The 20366-nt window shown below is 40.6% G+C and overlaps 1 protein-coding gene across 14 annotated transcripts in view; it reads right to left on the bottom strand.

Annotated features, from left to right (window-relative positions):
* Window positions 1–20366, bottom strand: part of PLCH1 (phospholipase C eta 1) — a 182889-nt gene that overhangs the window by 113125 nt on the left and 49398 nt on the right. Inside the window, exon 1 of one of the 14 annotated variants that reach the window (XM_054701000.1) lies at window positions 17507–17922. The exons of the other annotated variants lie outside the window; for them this stretch is intronic. Within the exon in view, the coding sequence (XP_054556975.1) occupies window positions 17507–17549 (43 nt within the window). The 5' untranslated portion in view covers window positions 17550–17922. Of the gene's footprint in view, window positions 1–17506; window positions 17923–20366 lie in introns of those variants that run through there. 14 annotated transcript variants of the gene reach the window in all.

Raw genomic sequence — 20366 nt, 5'->3', positions numbered from 1 at the left:
TCACCGGTGGCACAGCGGTTGAGCACTGGGCTGCGAAGCTGCCCGCAGCCTCTGCAGCACCGGTTAGATTCCGGGCCACCGGGGAGGGTCCCACATGGCGCGCAGACCTCTCCTGCCACGCCTGCTGCTCCCCTTAGCAGTGTGTTTCGTCAGTCTGTCTGTTCTGCTCCCCGGTCTGGAGAATTCTCTCTCGCCCTCCGGCACTTCTGACTGTACCCAGTGCTTGTGTAAACAAATAAATAAATATTTTTTGAAATAAATAAATAATTGCTTTTAAAGAAGTTTTTTCATGGTTAGTATCTATTCATCTTTAATGCAATTCAATATGTCTTGACCCGGTGGTGAAATAATCCTACCCAGAAGAATGCTTTTCATAGTTGGAAAGTAGTCACACATTTAATGGTGCTCTTCCTCCCTGGCTGCCTGCCAAAGGCAATCACAGTTTGATATTACAGCTTCTCCTTCAGAAGTAATTAAGAAGTTAATCTTACTTAGAAAACATAATTACCCAGCAGACCATAAAACCAACGTATCTACTTATCATTTCAAGCTCAGTCAGAGAAGCAGTACCCATTCTGAGAGACAAACCCAAATGTGTCTCTCTTATCCCATCACTTCTATGTGGGATGTGTGGAGCCCATCACAACCATTCAGTCACTGGGAGCCAAACCTCCCCAGCTTTCTTGACAGCATCAAAAAGCAATGGAGCTGAGGGCCATGAAAGACACTGGGCATGGTCATTTAAGTCCCTAGTCCGTCATGATAAGGAATCTTGTGTCAACAACCAAGATGCCTTCTGCAGCTTGAAATTGCAGAAGATTCCTTTACTGCCTGGCAGGCGGTGAGATTTTCACTCACTCCTAATCTTCCATATCAGTCAATCATAAGATAAAAGAGTCCTGTGTCTCCATTAGGCACTGAGACAGCAATTGTCCTCGTGTGATTTCTCTTACTCAACAAGGAAATCATTTCTATCATCAAATTCATTACCTTTATCTATGAATGGAGTGATGAGATGTCTTCCAGAATAAATCTTTTGAGAAGACATCAACACCTGCATTATAAAGACACTGCACACTGTATAGGGGTCCTCAGTGCCTCAGTTGGACACATTTGAAAGACCTTTCTGAAAACAGAAGAACTGTGGCCATCTGAACACATCATCTTCAGGAAAACTGTATTCCTTTCAGAAGTCAGCAGCTACTTTTACCAGCCTATTTATTCTTTGTCCAGCCTGGGTCTCAGAGCAAATTCGGAAATTCTTAAGAATGCTGCAGAAACTGAAAATATTTAAAATTGAGAGTGTAACAACAGACCAACTCCAAGGCTATTTCCAGACAGCTACAGTAGATCTTGCACAATAAAAACTTTTCAATAGTTAATAGGCCTTGGGACCCTGCTGTGTGCACAGCACTACACTAAAGAGTACAGGGATTTACAAAAGAAAACAGCACGGCTTCTGTCCCTAAGAAACATATACAATATCCTAATATCCTAATATGAGAAGTGATACAACTACAGCTGAACTTCAGCTAAATTATTTCCATTATTGCAGGATGGGGAAGGGAGGTCCTGAAATTATTCTACCCATTTGCCCATCAGTCTTGTGAGTTTTGCTTCACCTTTTGTGCATTTGGATTTTACATTATTAAAAGAAAAATCAACATGCTCCTTTTTTTTTCCCAAAAAAAAAAAATGTCGTTAGAAAAGAAATTGACAATTTTTCTTTTCCTATGTACCTTAGGATGAGTGTCTCCCTGAGGGTGACTTACAGGTAATTGAATTTCATATGAAATTTACCAAATATCAAAGGTCTACTGTGCTTTGCAGAACAATTCGTACAGCTCAAATCCCTACCTGCCTGCAGCTTTCAAACATAATGCCATATGAAGAACTGGCATATAGAAGACTAGGAGAGTACTGTCCCTTAGTGAATCAGCAGAGTCCAAATGGAAAATCTAGCAACTAGCCCTATTTGGAGCTGTCTTCCTCCACAACATGGCTGAGGGTCCCCTCGCCTACATAGTTAAAAGTAAAAGGCCTCAAAGGTACAGCTTGGACAAGCTTATCATGGCACACTCACTAGAATTAGAGCTGCTACCAATCAATCTTTCTTACTATCTTAAGCCTTGAACTAGCAAGATATGACAGCAGAAAGAACAGAGAAAGAATTACAACCAAACCCCAGCCACAATGAGAATTCTGAGTTGTTGATAGATCTTTGCATTCTATGTTTATACAGAGTAGTTAAAAGTGGCATTAAATCTTGGGTATCAAGGGCCTCCCTGGCAGTGCAAGGGGTTAAGACATAACCTATGAAACTAACCTGCAGCCTCTGCAGCACGAGTTCGATCCCCAGCCAGCCAGGGAGCAACCCGCATGGTGCAGCAGACCTCTCCTGACTCACTTACTGCTTCCCTCAGCAGTGTACTTTGATCAATCTGCCTGTTCTTTTCCCCACTCTGTCTCTAGTGAATCCTCTCACCCCCCACACCTCTTGCCTGTACCCCAGCTCTTGTATGCATAAATAAATCTTTAAAAAATAAATAAATAAATCTTGGGTATCAATAACAAAACACCCAACATTTTATCAATAAACAATTACTGAGGGGCCTCCCTGGTGCCACAAGGGGTTAATATACAGCACTGTGAAGCTGTCCACAGCCACTGTAGCATGAGTTCGATCCCTCCCGGCCAGGGAGGTGACCCACATGGCACAGCAGACCTCTCCTGTCTTGCCCACTGCTCCCCTCAGCAATGTATTTCAGTAGAACTGCCTGTTCTGCTCCCCACTCTGTCTCTGGTGAATCCTCTCACCCCTGGCATCTCTGGCCTACACCCCAGCTCTTGTATGCATAAACAAATAAATCTTTAAAAAAAAAAAAAAACAATTATTGAGCACCAACTCTAACAGGGTCTAAGGAAGCCAAGTGGAATGGGTCACTGTCTCCGTTCTGCTAATTGCCTAGAAATAACAAACTGTTGTCTTTTCAATGGTTAAATTCTAGAAAGATTGTCTGAGCTCTTCCAATCCTAGGTACTTGGGGAGCTACAGGCTTCAATCAAGGCAACAGAGATCCCAGCCCTGATCTCTCCTGCAGATGCAGTCATGGCCTAGTTCATTAGCCACACCACACATAACCAACTCCCAAAATGGCACAGAAATGGCATCAATAAACCTGATCACAAATACATGAATCTCTTAAGGAGATTGACCCCAAGTTCCAACAGAACATATCCTTTGCCAGGAAGCATAACCAGAAGGGCCTGAAGAAGATCCATGCCAACACCAAGGCCATGAGTGCATATGCCAAGGTTATCAAGGCCCTTGTAAAGCCCAAGGAGGTCAAGGCCAACATCCCACAGGCAGCCAACACTTGCTTACATTGCTCACCCCGAGCTCAGTAAACGAGCTTCTGCCCGCATTGCCAAGGGTCTCAAGCTCTGCCTGCGAAAGCATCATACCAAGCATCATACCAAGGCCCAGTCTGCACCGCACACTCCCAAAGGTGCCCAGGCCCCCATAGCCTCCAGAACAGAGAATCCTGTCAGCTAAAATGAGGACAGAGGACTGGAAAGACACCTGGGCTGCTGCCTGCAGGGTGCTAATGCCCTCCTGTACTGTTTGCACAAAAAACCTGAAGCAGGACTTGTCAGTCAAAAAAAGATTTTCTGAGAAAGCACGAACTTGTGTTTTTGCATCCTTTTAAATTCTAACTGCCCCCCAAAAAGAAAGAAAACATACAAATTGCGTACTAATCACAGTTGTAAAAACACCTCAAGTACCATCGGTTCCCCATATTGAACCACTGCTCCTCTGTGTGCTGCTGCCGCCGCAACATGACAATGCAGATCTCCGTGATGACCAAGACTTTGACAGGTAAGATCATCACCCTCGGGGCAGAGTGCAGCCATACCATCGAAAACGTCATGGCCAAGATCTAAGACAGGGAAAGAGCACTTTGCCAGGAAATGGGTGGAAGATGGGCACACACTGTGACCACAACATCCAGAAAGAGTCCAATGTGCTCCTGATCTGGGATACAAATCCTTGTGAAGACCCTGACAGGTTAGACCAGCACTATCACCGTCAAGGTAAAACCCAGTGACACCACTGAGTATGTCAAGGCCAAGACCCAAGACAAGGAGGCATGTTCTCTGACGCGAGAGATTGATCTTTTCTGCCAAACTGATGGAAGATGGATACAGTTGGCTTAGTAGGACACCCACAAGGAGTCATTTTCCATTTTGTCCTGCACTGGAGTGGAGGTGTCTAAGAGCCCCCTTTAAAGCTTTCAACAAAGTTCATTGCACTTCTCTTTCAATAAAGCTGTTGCATTTCCCCCACCCCACGCCCCAAAAAAACTACCCCTTTTGTAAGATGATTTAATCAAGTTGGACAAATGCCTTTGGTTAAACTTGGGTAGCTAAGAACATGCATGGGAAAGTAAATCTTGACCCAGTTCTATCATTAGCTAACTGCTAAAAGATTTTACTTTTTTTCTTTTTCTTTCCCCTTCTGGCCTCTCCTCCACTTTCCATGAGTCAGAGTATTCAATCCCTTGATTATTCCCGTTGAAGAGATTGCTACTGCAGATATTAATGTCTATAAAAATATCTCCCAGCAAAATTCTCCCTATTTCTCAAAGGTGAAGGGGATCTAACTATTCCTTTTGTATCTTTTCCCGCTAAGTTTTGTGTGCCTCAAGCAAGGACTCTGGCTTATTTATCCTACTTTAGTCTTGGCACCTACTATATTTCATGATGCAGAACAGCCGCTAGACTGTTAATAAATATTAGTTCAAAGAATTTCCCCTCCATCAGTTAGCTCAATATCTCTAAGTGATGAATTTGTATCATCTGGCATAAACTCTTAATTTCCCAATCATTAGAGAAAAGAATTATTATCAAGTCTGCACCACTGCTGTTCAAGCTGTTACGTCTTCAAGCTAGCAAAAGTCAGGACATAGAACATAGAACATATAAAAACAAACACTCATGAGACAGTGCTCTTTTAATATCAAAGCATTCCTGGTCAACTGTTACTCCACCTTTTTACTCCCTGCAATCATCATTCACTTCATATTTGCCAACAATAACGAGTTGAATAGTGATGCACCATAATCAGTTTGATGACTGCACCAATTATAATGATGAGTAGGGGCATCTGCCTATATTCAGAAAAGAACTTGGCAAAGACAACACTGTCGGAGGAGATTCAGCTGGAAACTGAACTCAGGGTGCCTGATTATCTTGGCTATTTGGCTATTTAAAGAATTCAAAGGAACCCACGGTGCCCATCCACTCTAGTGGAGAGGCATCTTTCCTACCTAATTGCTTTCCAGATGCCCAGTTTCTGAACTACTGGGCTCTAAAAAGAAATTTCAGCCACTCAGTAGAGATTGTCTGAGCAGCTGCTACACTCCAGCCACTGCCCTAAATATCAAATAAGACCTCAGACAACCACAGTCTAATTCAAAGGATAAAAATCTTTTTTCTATAAAAAGTCAGATAGGAAATGTTTTAGGCTTTGCAACCTTTGCATAATGTCTGGGTGGCAATCATTTTACTTCACATGTGCAAAAACAGTCTAGAAAATATGCAAACTATTGAACATGTCTGTGATTTAATAAAGTTTTACTTACAAAAATCAGGCAGCTGGCCAGGATTGGCCCACTGGGTGCAGTTTGCCAATTCCTAGTCTAATCCATAAGCCAGTACACTTTTTCACACAAAATGGTAAAATCTGTGTTGATAAAATTTCCCTCCCTTATATACACATAACATTTCAAAAATAATGGAGTTATTTCATGTTCAAAATTTAATCTTTATACCAACCTCTTGTAGTAGGGTGGTCTTATCCTCATTTTATAAGTGAGAGAACTGACATCAAGTAAATTACTTTCTTGAAGTCACCGAACAGCTCAGATTTGAGCTTCTGACTATAGGCTGAGATTACTGTGTGTTCATCAAAAGTTGTTTTCCTCTTCCTCCAGGGCCAACACTGGGCTATGTTCCCAAAGGCATCTTTGCAGTTGTTCATGGCCGTGGACTTGGGTTCTGGTCAGTAAAGTATTAACTCTTGCCCATTAAAACTTCCTCACTAAAATCTACATGAGATTCTCTATTTTCTCTTCCCCTTTCAGTTGGTAACCTACGGTAACCTTTCGTACCTCTAAATCATCACCTAGAAGAAATATACCCAACCAGGTCACCTGTATTAGACTGCAAACACAGAAAAAAATCATGCATGAAGCTCCTAGGATATAAACCTTACCTGTTATAGCCTCTAACATCACCTTAGCTAAAGCAGCCTGTGCCCAAGCTCAGTGTTGTTTACATGCAACTATAGCAAAGATGTAAAGCAGGAGTTTACCAGGCTGATGAGGCAGAAGAGATCATATTTCAGAGAGAGGATGTATCAGGATAAACAAGGGGACCTTCAAGAAAGAACAAGTTTTTGTAAATGGCTAGATAGTCAACTAGCAAAGCAGTGGCAGGAAAGGCAGCAAAGATAAGCCTTGGGAAAGGACTTATGGACAACACTCAAGAAAAATGACTTGGAAAAAAGCAGTAGCGATCAGACCTGCCATTAGCATACTCGACTGCAGGAGAAGGGAAGAGCATGCAGGAGCCCACCTCAAGCATCTCAGGATAGCACCAGCCTAATTAGAGCAGAGCTGTGAGCCAGCCAAGATTGTTCTGTATAAAACCCGATTTTTAAATGCATTTGATTTTGTTCTGACTATAAATGTAATGTACGCTCATTAAAAATGTATAAAGAATTATGTAGAAGAAAATAAGTTATATATAATCCCATAGCAAAAGATAACTGGAATTAATGTTTTGAGGCATGAACTCCTGAGCTTATTTTACTTTTTTTATCACAAACATTAAGGAAAATGGGAACATAGAGTTTTCCATTGAATATAAGCAAGGATATCTCACAACAACACAGACTTTGACAACAGTGTTATAGTTGCAATGTAGATATTCTATCACTTAAAAAATCAGTATGAACCAGATTACAATTAGCTTGTTCCCCCTTTTTGGCTATTACAAAAAAATTATGCAGTGAACACCCCTATCACTGTATCTTTGTGCAAAAAGGCAAGTACTTTTAAAGCTGCTGAGCAGCTATCAGGCGTATGTCTACTGTCCAACTGCCCCCCAGAAACGTTAATGCAAATTCCCATAGCAGACACAAAAGTACACGTTTCATATACCTTTGCTGACACTTTTTTACCCTTCGTCTATCAGGTAAGGAAAAAAACTCATTTTAATTTTTGAAAACAAGTTTTTAGCCTTCTCCCTTGTATTGTTTTTTTAAGCATCTGTTTGGTCTATGGAAGATCCTAGACACATAACATGTATAAGTTATCTTTGGCAATGTTCTTGGGTGTTTAATTTGTACAAGTGGCCTAAGTGTTTGGAATTGAAAGACTTGGCAATGAAAAAAGTCAGCAAACATGATGAACATCAGTTGTGTTCAGGGAACATGGAGGATTGTAGTGTTGTGATCAGAATCAAGTGGACAATTTGTTTCTGCAGGTATTTATCTAAATCAGCTGTTTTGCGAATTAAAATTCACTAAGGGATTGTTTAACTTACTGCTTTCTTGGGTTTTTTTTTTCCACACCCTTATCATATATTTGACTTAATTTTTGGTTTACGTTATAGGGAAGCTAGGTGAAAAGGTAAGTACACAATGGAAGCTGAGAGAGGGAAATACCAACAGAAAACAGATGTGGGTTTCAACCTTGAGAAAAAGGAAGAGACAGGCAAGGCAAGTGGGGGAGACAGATGCTGAAAGTTGCAAGAATGTGGGTTCCAGGCCTCCCGAGTGGTACAAGGGGTTAAGCACCGCACTATGGAGCAATCCACAGCCTCTGCAGCACAAGTTCGAGCCCAGCCGGCCAGGAAGAAACCCACATGGCAAGGCAGACCTCTCCTGTCTCGCCTGCTGCTCCCCTCAGCAGTGTATTTCAGTCAATCTGCCTGCTTTGTTCCCCACTCTGTCTCTGGTGAATCCGCTCACCCCCCGCATCTCTGGCCTATACCCCAACTCTTGTATGCATAAATAAATAAATCCTTAAAAAAAAAAAAAAGAATGTGGGTTCCTATGAGCTGGCTACTAGCTGGCCACTCATGGGCAATTGACGTATTTGCTATCTCAAATCACAGCAGAGAAGAGAATTCCTTGACTACCTTCGGAGCAGTATCACCAGGCAGGTCCAGGGATGCCTAAGCCACTATTGACCTGATTACGTGACTATCTCTATAGCGGTCTTGGGATAACTCTGCCTGTGTTAACATCATACTTTGCTGACACAAATGTCTCTTGATGTATGGTTACCATGTCCCCTTCCGTGTCCCTCATAAAACTTTACCACCCACCCTCCAGACGTCACATGATCAGCTTTTACTAGCCTGCAAGCTTTCAATAAATGGCACAAGAATTTCTGGTCAAGCTGTAGAGTCTTGCCTTGCAAACCTTGCAAACCACAACTCCTGTGTCCCTCATCGAGTTCCCACCGGCAAAGCAACAACAAAGTTCCTGTGCCAGCACAGGAGTACCTGATTAGGAGATACATGTAGCATTTACTGAAGGCCAAGCATCATGCCCTGGCAAGGCTCATTTAACCCTCACATCTGTGAAATGCACAGAACTCCTACGTAAGTGACGAAAATGAGTGCCATAGAAACAGACATAGGCGATTATCCAAAATGCTACGCTGTCATTAGGATTTTTGTTCCTCTTTTATTCCAAATCCCAAATTCTCCCCCAGTGCACCAGAAAAAGCCCACATTATGACTTCCAGTGACCTCTTTCTTCCTTCTTTGAGGACACAAAGAAATGACTGAGTAAAAAGAAAACAGGTTGCGTGTGAGAATAGGAACAGGTCCAGCATCATGAATGAAAGAAGAAAATAAGTTATGAAGTAAATGAAAAATTAAATTGGAAAAAAAGGAGTCTAAACCTAGAATTGTATCCAGAAGACACAATAAATGAGTACCAGATAAAGAAGAACCAAATTAAACAAAGATATGGGGGAGAAAGCACACATATTAATCAATTGGATAAAGAAAAAGTTAGAAACCACAGAATTTTAAAATGATTCAATCAACAAATGCTATGTCCAGCTCCTGGACTCTGACTTGTCCTTAAAGGAAACCACTTTACAATGTATTTCTGCTCGTTATCATGTGCCAGTTGCCACCATACACACCCTTTAGAACTTCAGTGACCAAAACTGAGCCCTCTTTTCAAGCAAGGGTCACACCACCCCAGTGAATACAAAGGGGATTTCACCAGGGCCTGGACATTATTTGCCTTGCCCATCAATAACGTTAGAACGTCCATCTGTTGCTGTCTGTGACCCTTGGAGCTTTTGTCAGGCCTGCCAGTATCTGTTGGTTTGGTTTTCTTCCTCATGTCACTTCTCTGAGATGAGAATAATAAAACAGAAAACGTCTTAGAAAGACCTCCAAGCCCAAAGCTAAGGGGATTGCTCCTGCTGAAGTATATACCAACCACTGCTACTGTCTACAAGAACTTGAACATGGCTTTCTAAATCAAATATACTCTAGATTTTATTTCCATTAAAAAAGGGAAATGAGAAAACTAGGGCAAGGAAATCTAAAAACAAAAAGATTATAATGGGGCCTCCCTGGGAGCACAAGGGGTTAAGACACAACCTATGAAGCTATCCACAGCCACAAGTTTGATCCCCAGCCAAGGAGCTACCCACATGGCACAGCAGACCTCTCCTGATTCGACTGCTGCTCCCCTCAGCAGTAATTTCAGTCAATCTGCCTTTTCTGCTCCCCACTCTGTCTCTGATGAATCCTCTCACCCTCCATACCTCTGGCCTATACCCCAGTTCTTATATGCATAAATAAATAAATCTTAAAAAAAAAAGATGAAAATGGCTAAATTTAATAAGATGAAAATTAACAGGAAAGCAAGACACTTGTAATATGATGCTCTTCCTCTCCCCCACCATTAAAATTTGTATATTCATTTATTATTTATGAATTGTATATGCATTTATTATTTATTATGCTCCCTAAGCATACCTTCTCTCATTTGCCTAGGTGATGTTCTGGGCCTTTCATTTTTCAAAACATCAATGAGAATCCGAGATAAGAAATGAGAAAGTAAAGATACAAAAATGAGAGAACAAGGAAAGTAGAATGGAAATTAACCTTAAAACCTCAGTATCAGGAGACTGCTCGCTGCAGGAGAGGCATTTAGTGAGTTCAGCTGAGACAGTCACATGTGTAGACTGGGGCTCAACCAGTTGAAATAGAAAGGTGAGGTCACAGCAACCCCTGAACAATTTATATCCTTCATTCTTTCTGATCACATGAAAAGTTAACATCCTATAAGACTTGCAACATGGATGTGACTCCTTTTTATACACGTGGGCACACACACATATACACAGGTGCACAGATGCAGACCCACGTGCCAAATATCACCCGAGGTTCTATCTGGGGTGTAGAAAGGCAAGGAGAAGATTCATTTAGTCCTTAATATAACTCAAGAGTGCTTGTGTATTTTTAACAGTCACTGAGTAAATCTTTGGACATTCAAAAAGTTAAAGAAAAGGGCAAATGATAACAGAGCTTAGAGGGAGAAAAATGCAGAAAGAAATCATGAAGAATGAAACTGTCCCTTAGTGCTGTCTTTTATTCCATCCCTTCTTTTTCCATTCCCCTGATTTTGAATCTACATGGTGGGGTCTCAGACCCCTTCCTCATGTCCTCAAGTTTTATCTCTTCACCCCCTCCCTGGAAAAACAATTAACTCTGACATCAATTTTAAAGAAAAGCAAGAAGCAACAGGTTACAAGGTTAGATGAAAACCTGATGTTACACAAATCTACAACCACGACTTATTCTTTCAACAGATCAATAAAAGCAATCATTCACCTTTCTTCGAAAAGGCAGAAGTAAGTTCAGCTCACTCATGGTAGCTTCTGTTCTGGTGACAAGTAATTAGAGACAGTGATGGGGTCATTTGTCAAAACCTCAGTGACTACAGTTCATGGCTTTGATAAGCCTTAGCCAATTTTTCAAGTAGATTGCAGAATGCTTTATCTTTGGCTGTCAGATCTATCCTGCATAGCACTTTTTTTCCTAAATGTCACTTTTTTTCTCGATAATCCAATTTTTTCCTAAAATACAATTTCTATCACCTACCCACTACAAAGCTTACCATTCCCTCTTCATTAGATCCAGCCCAAAATCCTCAGGGGACATCAAAATCCTAGCAGGATCTGGTCCCACCCCAACCATACTTATCCCATTGCTTCCTTCCAGCAAACTGCAATCTGCCGCTCCATTTTTCCTGTCTGTCACTCCAGAAGTGCTCATTTGCAAGTCCATTTACTCAAGGCACCATCAGGCCAAACCATGCACAGGGAAAGGCTTGTGCAGATACCAGAAGTCAAACTGAGGTATCTTTAGCGAGATGGTAGAGGACCTTTTTATAGACAAGGCAACAGACAAGGCAATGGGTTGCTTCCTGACTTACCACCTCCAAGAAAGAAACAACGTCAGAGAAGGAATGTGAGAGCAAATGCAGGCTCCAGAGTCCATCAACAGCATTCACATGTCCTCTCTACTAGTTACAGCATCACCTAGAACAACCTACTTTCTCTCCACCTCAGAATCATCATCCCCAAAATGGAGATAACAACTATACTCGCCTCACTGAGTTATGAACATGGCTGGTGATCAAAATTATCAATAGGTCTCAGCTTTTTCTAATGAATTTGAAGCCATCATCTATGCAGAATTCTTTAGAATGTGTCCTTTTCCTCAGACACCATCATCCAGAGTTAAAATTAAGTTTACTCTTTATGACTTTAAAGTCATAATAATGTAATTTATGTACTCACAGTGCATAAACTTTGCTCATTGATATTACATTTTAAAAATCCACCTATGATCAAAACCTGAAAGGAATAATTATGACTACAGAAAAATCACTACATGTGAGGGAAGCAAGAGCAAGGGTTTCTGGAAACAGTATTTCTACTTGGAACAGCAAGAACAAAAAGTGAATTATTAAAGTGACAAAGATAACCCATAGAATAAATAAAAGGGGCATGGAGTCATGTAGGTGAGTTAATTTTTCATCTATCACTGAAAAAAATCAATGGGAATATCAAAAATTGAAAAAAAATCAACAGTCAAATGTAGATAAATTATTTAAAGATACAAAGCTAATGCTAGAATCCTGCAAAAAGGATGTTAACAGCAGTTTATTTAGAGAGAGGTGAAGAGACCTGAGAGGGAACCATATTTTTAGTTCTTCTATATTACTGTTCAAATTTTTTAAGTTTTTAAAAATAAAATATAATTGAAAAAAATCTATTCATAATAGGAAATAAAACACAAGAATATGCCTAATAAAAAAAATGTGGACAATGTAAATGAAGAACTCTCAAAATCTCTGACATAAAAGAAACCTGAAAGTCTAGTAAATCCTACTTTGTTTCTCAAAGGGAGGACTCAGTGTCTTAGAGCTGGTGGTCCTCCTCGGTTAATCTAGAGATGCAGTACAATGCATTTCCAATCAAAAGTACCAACAGGGTTATTCTGGGGACTAGGCTAGATTATTTCTAAAATTCATCTGGAACAGAAAATACCTGAAAAGAGAGAAAAATAATTATAAATAAGAACAATCCTAGAGAACTTTCCCTAACAGTTCAGAAATACACTAACAGATTGGTGGAAGAGAACATGCACCACAACATCAGGAGCATCTTATCTTTTTTAAGATTTATTTATTTATACAAGTGCTGGGGTACAGGCCAGAGGAGTGGGAGGGTGAGAGGATTCACCAGAGACAGAACAGGGAGCAGACAGGGAGAAGGACCAAAATACACTGCTGAGAGGAGCAGCGGGCGAGGCAGGAGAGGTCTGCTGCGCCATGTGGGCATCTCCCTGGCTGGCCAGGAATCGAACCTGTGCTACAGAGGCTGCAGACGGCTTCACAGCTCTGCACTCAACCTGCTATGCCACCAGGGAGGCCCAGGAGCATCTTATCTTCATTTAAAAGACAAACAAGCCATTTTCAAAGCTAGATACCAAGAAATGGTCACTGACATTACTCTATGTCTCATTTCAATAGATTAGGTAAGTGACGTGACAACTTTCAAACTAACATCCTACGAGCTAAAAGATTGGCATTGGCGTGCAGTTTGCGGCAACATGGATGGAGCTGGAAGGGACTATGTTAAGCAAAACAAGTCAGGAGGAAAAGATGGATGGTTTCACTTATATGCAGAACAGAGAACCCAAACAAAGTGTCAGGGAATAAAAAGACAAAACTTGCAAGCTGAACATAGACCAGAGGCACACAGCAGGGGAGGGGGAGAAAGGGATCAAAACAGGGGAGGGAAGAGCGCAAGGGACTGTGGTTATGGTGCCGTGGTGCTGGGAGAATTTCAGGGACCACACCAGAGGGGAGAAATCAAATACTGCCCCAAAATTAACAATATGTAAGAAAAATAAAGCATTCTTTTAAAATAAAATTTGAAGGCCCTCCCTGGTGGTGCAAGGGATTAAGATGCAACCTATGAAGCAATCCATAGCCGCTGCAGCATGAGTTCAATCCCTGGCCAGAGAGCAAACCACATGGTGCAGCAGACCTCTCCTGACTCGCCCGCTGCTCCCCTCAGCAGTGTGTTTCAGTCAATGTACCTTTTCTGTTCCTCACTCTGTCTCTAGTGAATCCTCTCACCTCGCACACCCCTGGCCTGTACCCCAGTTCTTACATGCATAAATAAATAAATCTTTAAAAAAATAAAATAAAATAAAATTTGAGTTGGGATTTTCTGAGCTTCTTGTGGAAATAATTTTCTGTTCTCCATAAAAGAATAATAGAGATACTTGTGATTAGGCATAAATCTGTCTTATGGACAAGCAGTCACTAACTTCGTAGGAATAGAAATGTTAAATTTCTTATCAGGCAATTACCTACTTGTAACTAATTTATCTCCATTACAAGACAGTAACTGATGAGAAAAGGAACAAGCAGAGGAAGAAGCCCTGAGAATCCTCAGCTAGCACTGATTATGGACAAAGAACACCAATGAGAAATTTGATCGTTCGGTGTTTTCTCATGACAGATCATCTAAGCTGAGAAACATGAGCTGAGACCACTGTATTCTCATCTACTCACTGCAATAGTTTTCTAATCTCCCTTGCTTCAGCCTCATCCTCCCACTGGTCTAAGTCATTGTCAGAGAAATCATTCTAAAATTCACATCGAGGGCCTCCCTGGTGGCGCAGGCAGTTGAGCGCAGCGCTGTGAAGCTGTCCTCTGCAGTGCCGGTTCAATCCCCACCAGCTGAGGAGCTACCCACATGGCACAGCAGACCTCTCCTGTCTCGCCCGCTGCTCCCCTCAGCAGTATATTTTGGTCGGTCTGCCTGTTCTATTCCCCACTCTATCTCTGGTGAATCCTCTCACCCTCCCACACATCTGGCCTGTACCCCGTTCTTGTATAAATCTTTTTTAAAAATAAATAAAATTCACATCTAATTAATTTCTCCTAACCTTAAAACCTTTTAAGATATTTGGTGGGCAGGGAAGCATGGGGGCAGGGGAAAGTTGGAAGATGGGGGAGGGGCGGAGGGGCGGAGTCCATATTTCTTAACCTGGATTAGGCGGGCTTTATTGTAACATATGACTCTTGCACCTACTTCTTCCTCTTCAATCTTTGCTTATCTATCCAATATATTCCTTCTCATCCCGCAAGGCTCAGTTCAAATGTTACCTCCAGAAATCCTTTGCAGACTTCTCCACACTCAAGGTACCTTGAATATAGTGGTGCCAAAATTACAGTATTATATGCAAGTTTTTGCACTAAACCATGAGTTATTAGAAGAGCAATTAATGTTTATTCATCTTCATATCCGTAACTAGCACCCTTTACATAAAGCATTCAATATGTATTTGTACCAGCTATTAGCAGTTAAGGATTTCACAATAAACTCTCAATATTCCTCCCAAAAAATGGCCTTATCCTAAGAATTCAAATGACATAACATGAGAGAAATCACAAGTGTCTAAACGCCTGGCACGTCCTAAAAGCAAAAACTTGTGTGATGGGAAAAGACTAGGCCCAGCCATCATGATCTGGGAATCAGAAGGCTAGATTGCAGCCACAGGTCTGCTCCCAGTCTTGGAGAAAACTCTGCAGTCAATGTTTTTTCTCCTTAAAAAACAGTGAGGTGGCCATGGCTTTTTCCTCCTTTAGAAATCTAGGACTCTCCTACACAGACATCAGGCCTCCCATAAGGCATTCAAAGAGAACACACACACTGCAGGATATAGGTTATCCTAAGCCAAGAGGGAAATTAGTGGCAGATGGTACCAAGGCTATAGGTCAACGTGCTTCCTATTGATATTTGTACCCCACAAAACAAATACAATTTCTTTTCAATTCAAGTAGATGAAATGTGCAGGGCCCTTATATCTATGACTTAATACCATTTTACATTTCTGTGGTTCTTTTTCACCTTCCAAGTGCTTTCAGTGACATTAAACCAGTAATTCTTATAACAATCTTGTGAAGTAAGCAAAAAAATAGCATTATCTCTTGTTACTAAAAAGGATGTTGGGGTTCAGACATAACAAGATTATAAAAACACTTGCCTTACATGCCTGAAGCTTGCTCTGACTTCTGTTTTTATGTTGTGATTCAAGTGCCTTACTATTCAGTGTTGATGTAAGAATCACTGAAATTCCTTCTAACTTGGAGGTTTAGTACACTGCATTAAATTATGAGGCAAAAGATAATTAAAAGTAATAAGTATATGCATATTTTTTAAAGTGGGAGCAAATAAGTTTTACAATTAAAATACAGTTTTAAGACAAAGCTTACACCATTAAAACTCAGGTTTCTTCTTGCTCTTCCCAGCTCTGAATGAGGACTTTTCAACTTTGTATTCCTGACAAATGAAACCACTTCCACTAATGTGACTATTTAACAACCCAACTCAGGTTGCATGAGAATTCAGAATCTATAATTTAAGATGTTCTACTTTAAAATTGATCTGGAATTCAGAAGAAAGATTTCTTTGAAAGTTGTTTGCTCCCCACTCAGACAAGTTTAATACCAAGAGGAATATTCAGCAAAATAAATCATTAAAATATATTGAAAATCTATTATGTAAACTGTGAAATATCTGCTCATTACAAAAATCTCTAGTTTGAGCATCTATAGTGGAGACAACACAAACGACACTTTACATTAGTGAACTTTAAAAGCTTCTCTGACTACCAAAATTCATTCAGATTTCCATGTTCATGAATTAAAGCTTCATCTTTTATTATTAAAGATAGCTTGATGTGGCAAAAGTCATTTTCATCATTACTTCCAAAATGTGTCAGGTAAGACAAACTTGAATGTATGCTATGTAATTCAGTTTACACCCACATTCAGCACACAGAAGTTTCCAAACACAATAAAGACAAAACTCTAAATGGAAAATCCTTCCAACAAGCTGCCTTATTGAGTAAACCAAGCCCTACCATGCTTCTGTATAAAAGGTTCTTCCAAGACTTAGAAAACTCAGTTCTACAGAGGAATGCTCAACCACGGTCTCGTTTATATTTTGAATAAAAAAACAGGCGTCAGTTCTAGACTGTGAGCCTGGCACATTCAAGTTGACAGCAAAGACAAGCAACAACCTTAAGACAGGCTCTCAGACAGACACTGACGTGATGAAGTTACATGCAAGTACACGTACACCAGCAGTCTGAAATGACAAATTTCAGGTGGAAGGTAAGTCTAGAAGATGTTTCTTGACATGTCATTTATTTTGTCTGACCAGGCAGGAACATTTCTTATGATTCAGAAACAATCTCCATATATTTTAAATGTTTGATCTCCATACTCATACTTTAAAATGTTTCTCTTCTACTGCTGGGGCTGACAGGCTCCAAGAACATGATACATGGACCCTGCCTCCATTTTATCTATGCCCATTCATATTGTAAAGCTAATTATTGTCATCATTCATGACTCTCCTTAATTAATATGAATTGGGACTTATTCTGTCCCGACTATTGTAACAAGTTAAAATATAGCTTCATGCATCTTAATTTGAACTAAGACTTGACACCATTTAAATTAAAACCCACTGTTTATAACTGTCAAGAGAAAATTTTAAACATGTCTATATCCTTGCCTAATAAGAACACAAATAGTTTTGTCACTGACCACTTTATTATAAGGATGCACTTCTATCAGCATGCAAATCCAACCATTATGAAAGTATACATTTGCAAGACAAAAAAAAAACCACTTGTCTCATCACAGACTGCTATCTTTTCATCTCATACAGAAATAATTATCTCAACTATGTCATCAACAGTTCAAAGACATCTTTAACTTAACTACACATGAAATGAAATAAATACAGATCATCTTTTTACTAAGATTATTACATTACCTTAAAATTAGTAGTATGACTCTTACCTTTTTCTGGACTCAAGTTTTTATACACTTCAAGGTCTGCCATTAAATTTAATATTGCCACACATTATTGGCAAGAGCAGTAAAATTTCTCTTTAGAGGCAAAGCCTTTTCCTGATACACATCTCCAAAAAAGGAAGGGGTGGGGGAAAGGCAAGGAATCCTTAGCAGCCCCAAGAACTTGACTCACTGCTGCCCTTCATGACATGAGGTCTTCACAGTTCAGGCTTGACAATGCGGAAGAAATAAATCCATGAGCTATAATTACAGAACTTTGTCCCAAAGTGAAAAGCACAGGCAGATAAGAGCACTGGAAGCATCTGCTCAGGGCTGCCGCTATTGTGGGAATGCAGGCGCTGTGGCTACTTTGGGTATGAGACATGCATGCTCAGTGCAGCGCTCGGAGCCTTCCAGGCATTATGCACATTTAATGTCTGGGAAGTGTCGGTCTTTAACCATCAGAGAACCTTCCTCACCTACAGAGGCCACAGAGCAACACTGATTGCCAGGATAGTGACGCAGACTGAATGCAGAATATGAACATGCACACACACGCAGTCACACACATGCTGCTGGTAGCAAGCGTCCTCTCATTGGAGGCAAAAACAATCCTTTCTAAATGAAGCTGCACGTAGCCCTGCAGCCTACCCACTACTTTTGTGCCATTCAGGTTAAGTGCAGGTTTATTGAAAGTGTTGCAGCTTTTTCTCGATTTTTGTCTTTATCTAACACACAAATACAGCATTGATCACAGAAAAGACTGAAATGTTTCCAACTTGAACAAAAGGGATTATAGCCTCCAATCCTTAAGCAGTAAGAGCTACTTCTCAGGTAAAAGTCACATCCCAGTGGCAAGGAAAGTAGCATGAATGAGACTGGGAAAAAGTCCAGTTTTTAGTGAATGAACCAGCCCATTAATAGAGTACGATTTTCCCCGAAGGAAATGTTAGCATTATGTGTGTGTTTTAATCAACTTCTTTATAGAGACAGGGAAACAGACAGGCAAATATGCCACAAGCAATTTACTGTAGTCTAGAGTTGTAACTAGATCGCTCCTTCATGATATTAACTCCCCGACTCCCAGAATTCTTTCTAGCATCAACTCCTATTCCCTGTTCTCCCCCCATTCTGTATACACTCATATATAAACCCCCTTATTCCATTTCCATTAGGACCACCTGGTCCAAATTGCTGACCCACCTCTCCCTCATTCCTACCCACTGTTTCCAACTGCAATGGCCCTCGCCCAATTCACAAGTTCCACTATTAATTCTTGAATACTACTGAAAAATCTGAATTTCAAGGTGGATGTGATAATCAGACTACCTATCATGCAAGATTGTATTAACATTCACAAATACACAAAATAGCAGTTAGGAGTTTAGAAACCCATGTGTCTGGGTTCAAATTCTGAGATCCTTCACCAACCAGCTGTGTGATCTTGAGGATGTTATTTAAATTCTCTCTGCTCCTTGGTGTCCTTATTAGCCACTTCAGTGTTATTGCAAGAATACATACAAAGTACTTAGAATCACAATTGTTTTATATTATTATACTGTTGGTCTTGAAAACGCTTTACATTGACCCAGAAAGGCAGAGGATTTCTATGCTTAACTGAAACCAAGCAGTATTTTGAACACACAGTAGCACCGCAAAATTTGAGACGTCTCAAAAATACCCACTCCTGTTCATCTTATACAAAAAGACATTACTATTTTCCTAACACAAAAGAGGTGCCACATAATGGATTTCTAGAATCTTTGACTTCTGAGAACCAAGGCTACCTGAAAAGCAAAAGGCATCATTAGGCTGATTTTCCATTCAACCTACAAAAGAGAGCAAAGTGCTCCTACAGAAGGCTTGGAAAACATCCCTTTTCCTTCCAAAAATCCCCCTCTTCAATTTATGATGCCAACACAGGGGAGGGTTGTCACAGGGAAGGGTAGTCAAACCACCAAGAAACACTCAAGGCTTTTTGAGAGCTATCCATTATTAAATGTCCAATTCTTCAGCAGCAGCAAAGAACTTTCTATGCAGCACACCCAGGAAGAAGGAGACTTGCTAAGGTGGGCAGGCAGGGACTGGACACACAACACCTGGTGGTCCTTGATTACTTCCCAGTATCCTCTAAGAAAAAGGTCCTTAGAGCATCAAATCTAGGCCAAGAGGCTTTGGGAGACAGTGGTGCTTCCTCTGAGGCTCACCTCAATAACCACACAACTTTAACATCCTTTACTTATCCGAAGCCCTCATTTGAAATGGTTGTGCTCTTTCTGGATTAGTTCTAGCACAGTACTTGGCACATATAATAGGTATCTTCATCATTCTCAGTTTCCTCCATTTTTAATCATTAGAATTAACATGGACTTATCTTTCACTACATTTACAGTGAGTAAAATGGCCATTAAGCCTCAGTTGACAGGATTTTTCCTCTTCTTTCACATCTGACTTCAATTTCTGATTTCTTAAAGAGAAACCCCAAGGTGACAGGTCAAAATATGAGTTTCAGTATCAGATGGAGCCAAGCCCAAGTCTCCACTTTCCCCTTCACTTGCTGTGTGATCTCAGGAATTAATCAAGGTAACAAGATATGACAGGACCCCACTCAAAGTTGAATTTCAGATAATTTTCAAATAATATTTTTGTGCAAGTATGTTTGTGCAAATTTCCTGTGCATTTGTAAAATCTGACAAATCAATTGAGGAGGCCTCTCTAAAACCAGAATAACCTCATCTGGCGGCTGCAGTTCCCACCCCACAGGTCTTTCTAAAAAGCAAAGGAGGGCCTCCCTAGAGGCACAAGGAGTTAAGTAACAGCACTATGAAGCAATCCACAGCCACTGCAGCACGAGTTTGATCCCTGG

Source organism: Talpa occidentalis, unplaced genomic scaffold (assembly GCF_014898055.3).
Source record: "Talpa occidentalis isolate TD23 unplaced genomic scaffold, MPIMG_talOcc4v2.1 talOcc4.4, whole genome shotgun sequence".
NCBI lineage: Eukaryota > Metazoa > Chordata > Mammalia > Eulipotyphla > Talpidae > Talpa > Talpa occidentalis.
The sequence above is the reverse complement of the archived record's forward strand: the minus strand, read 5'-3'. Positions and strand labels throughout refer to the sequence as shown.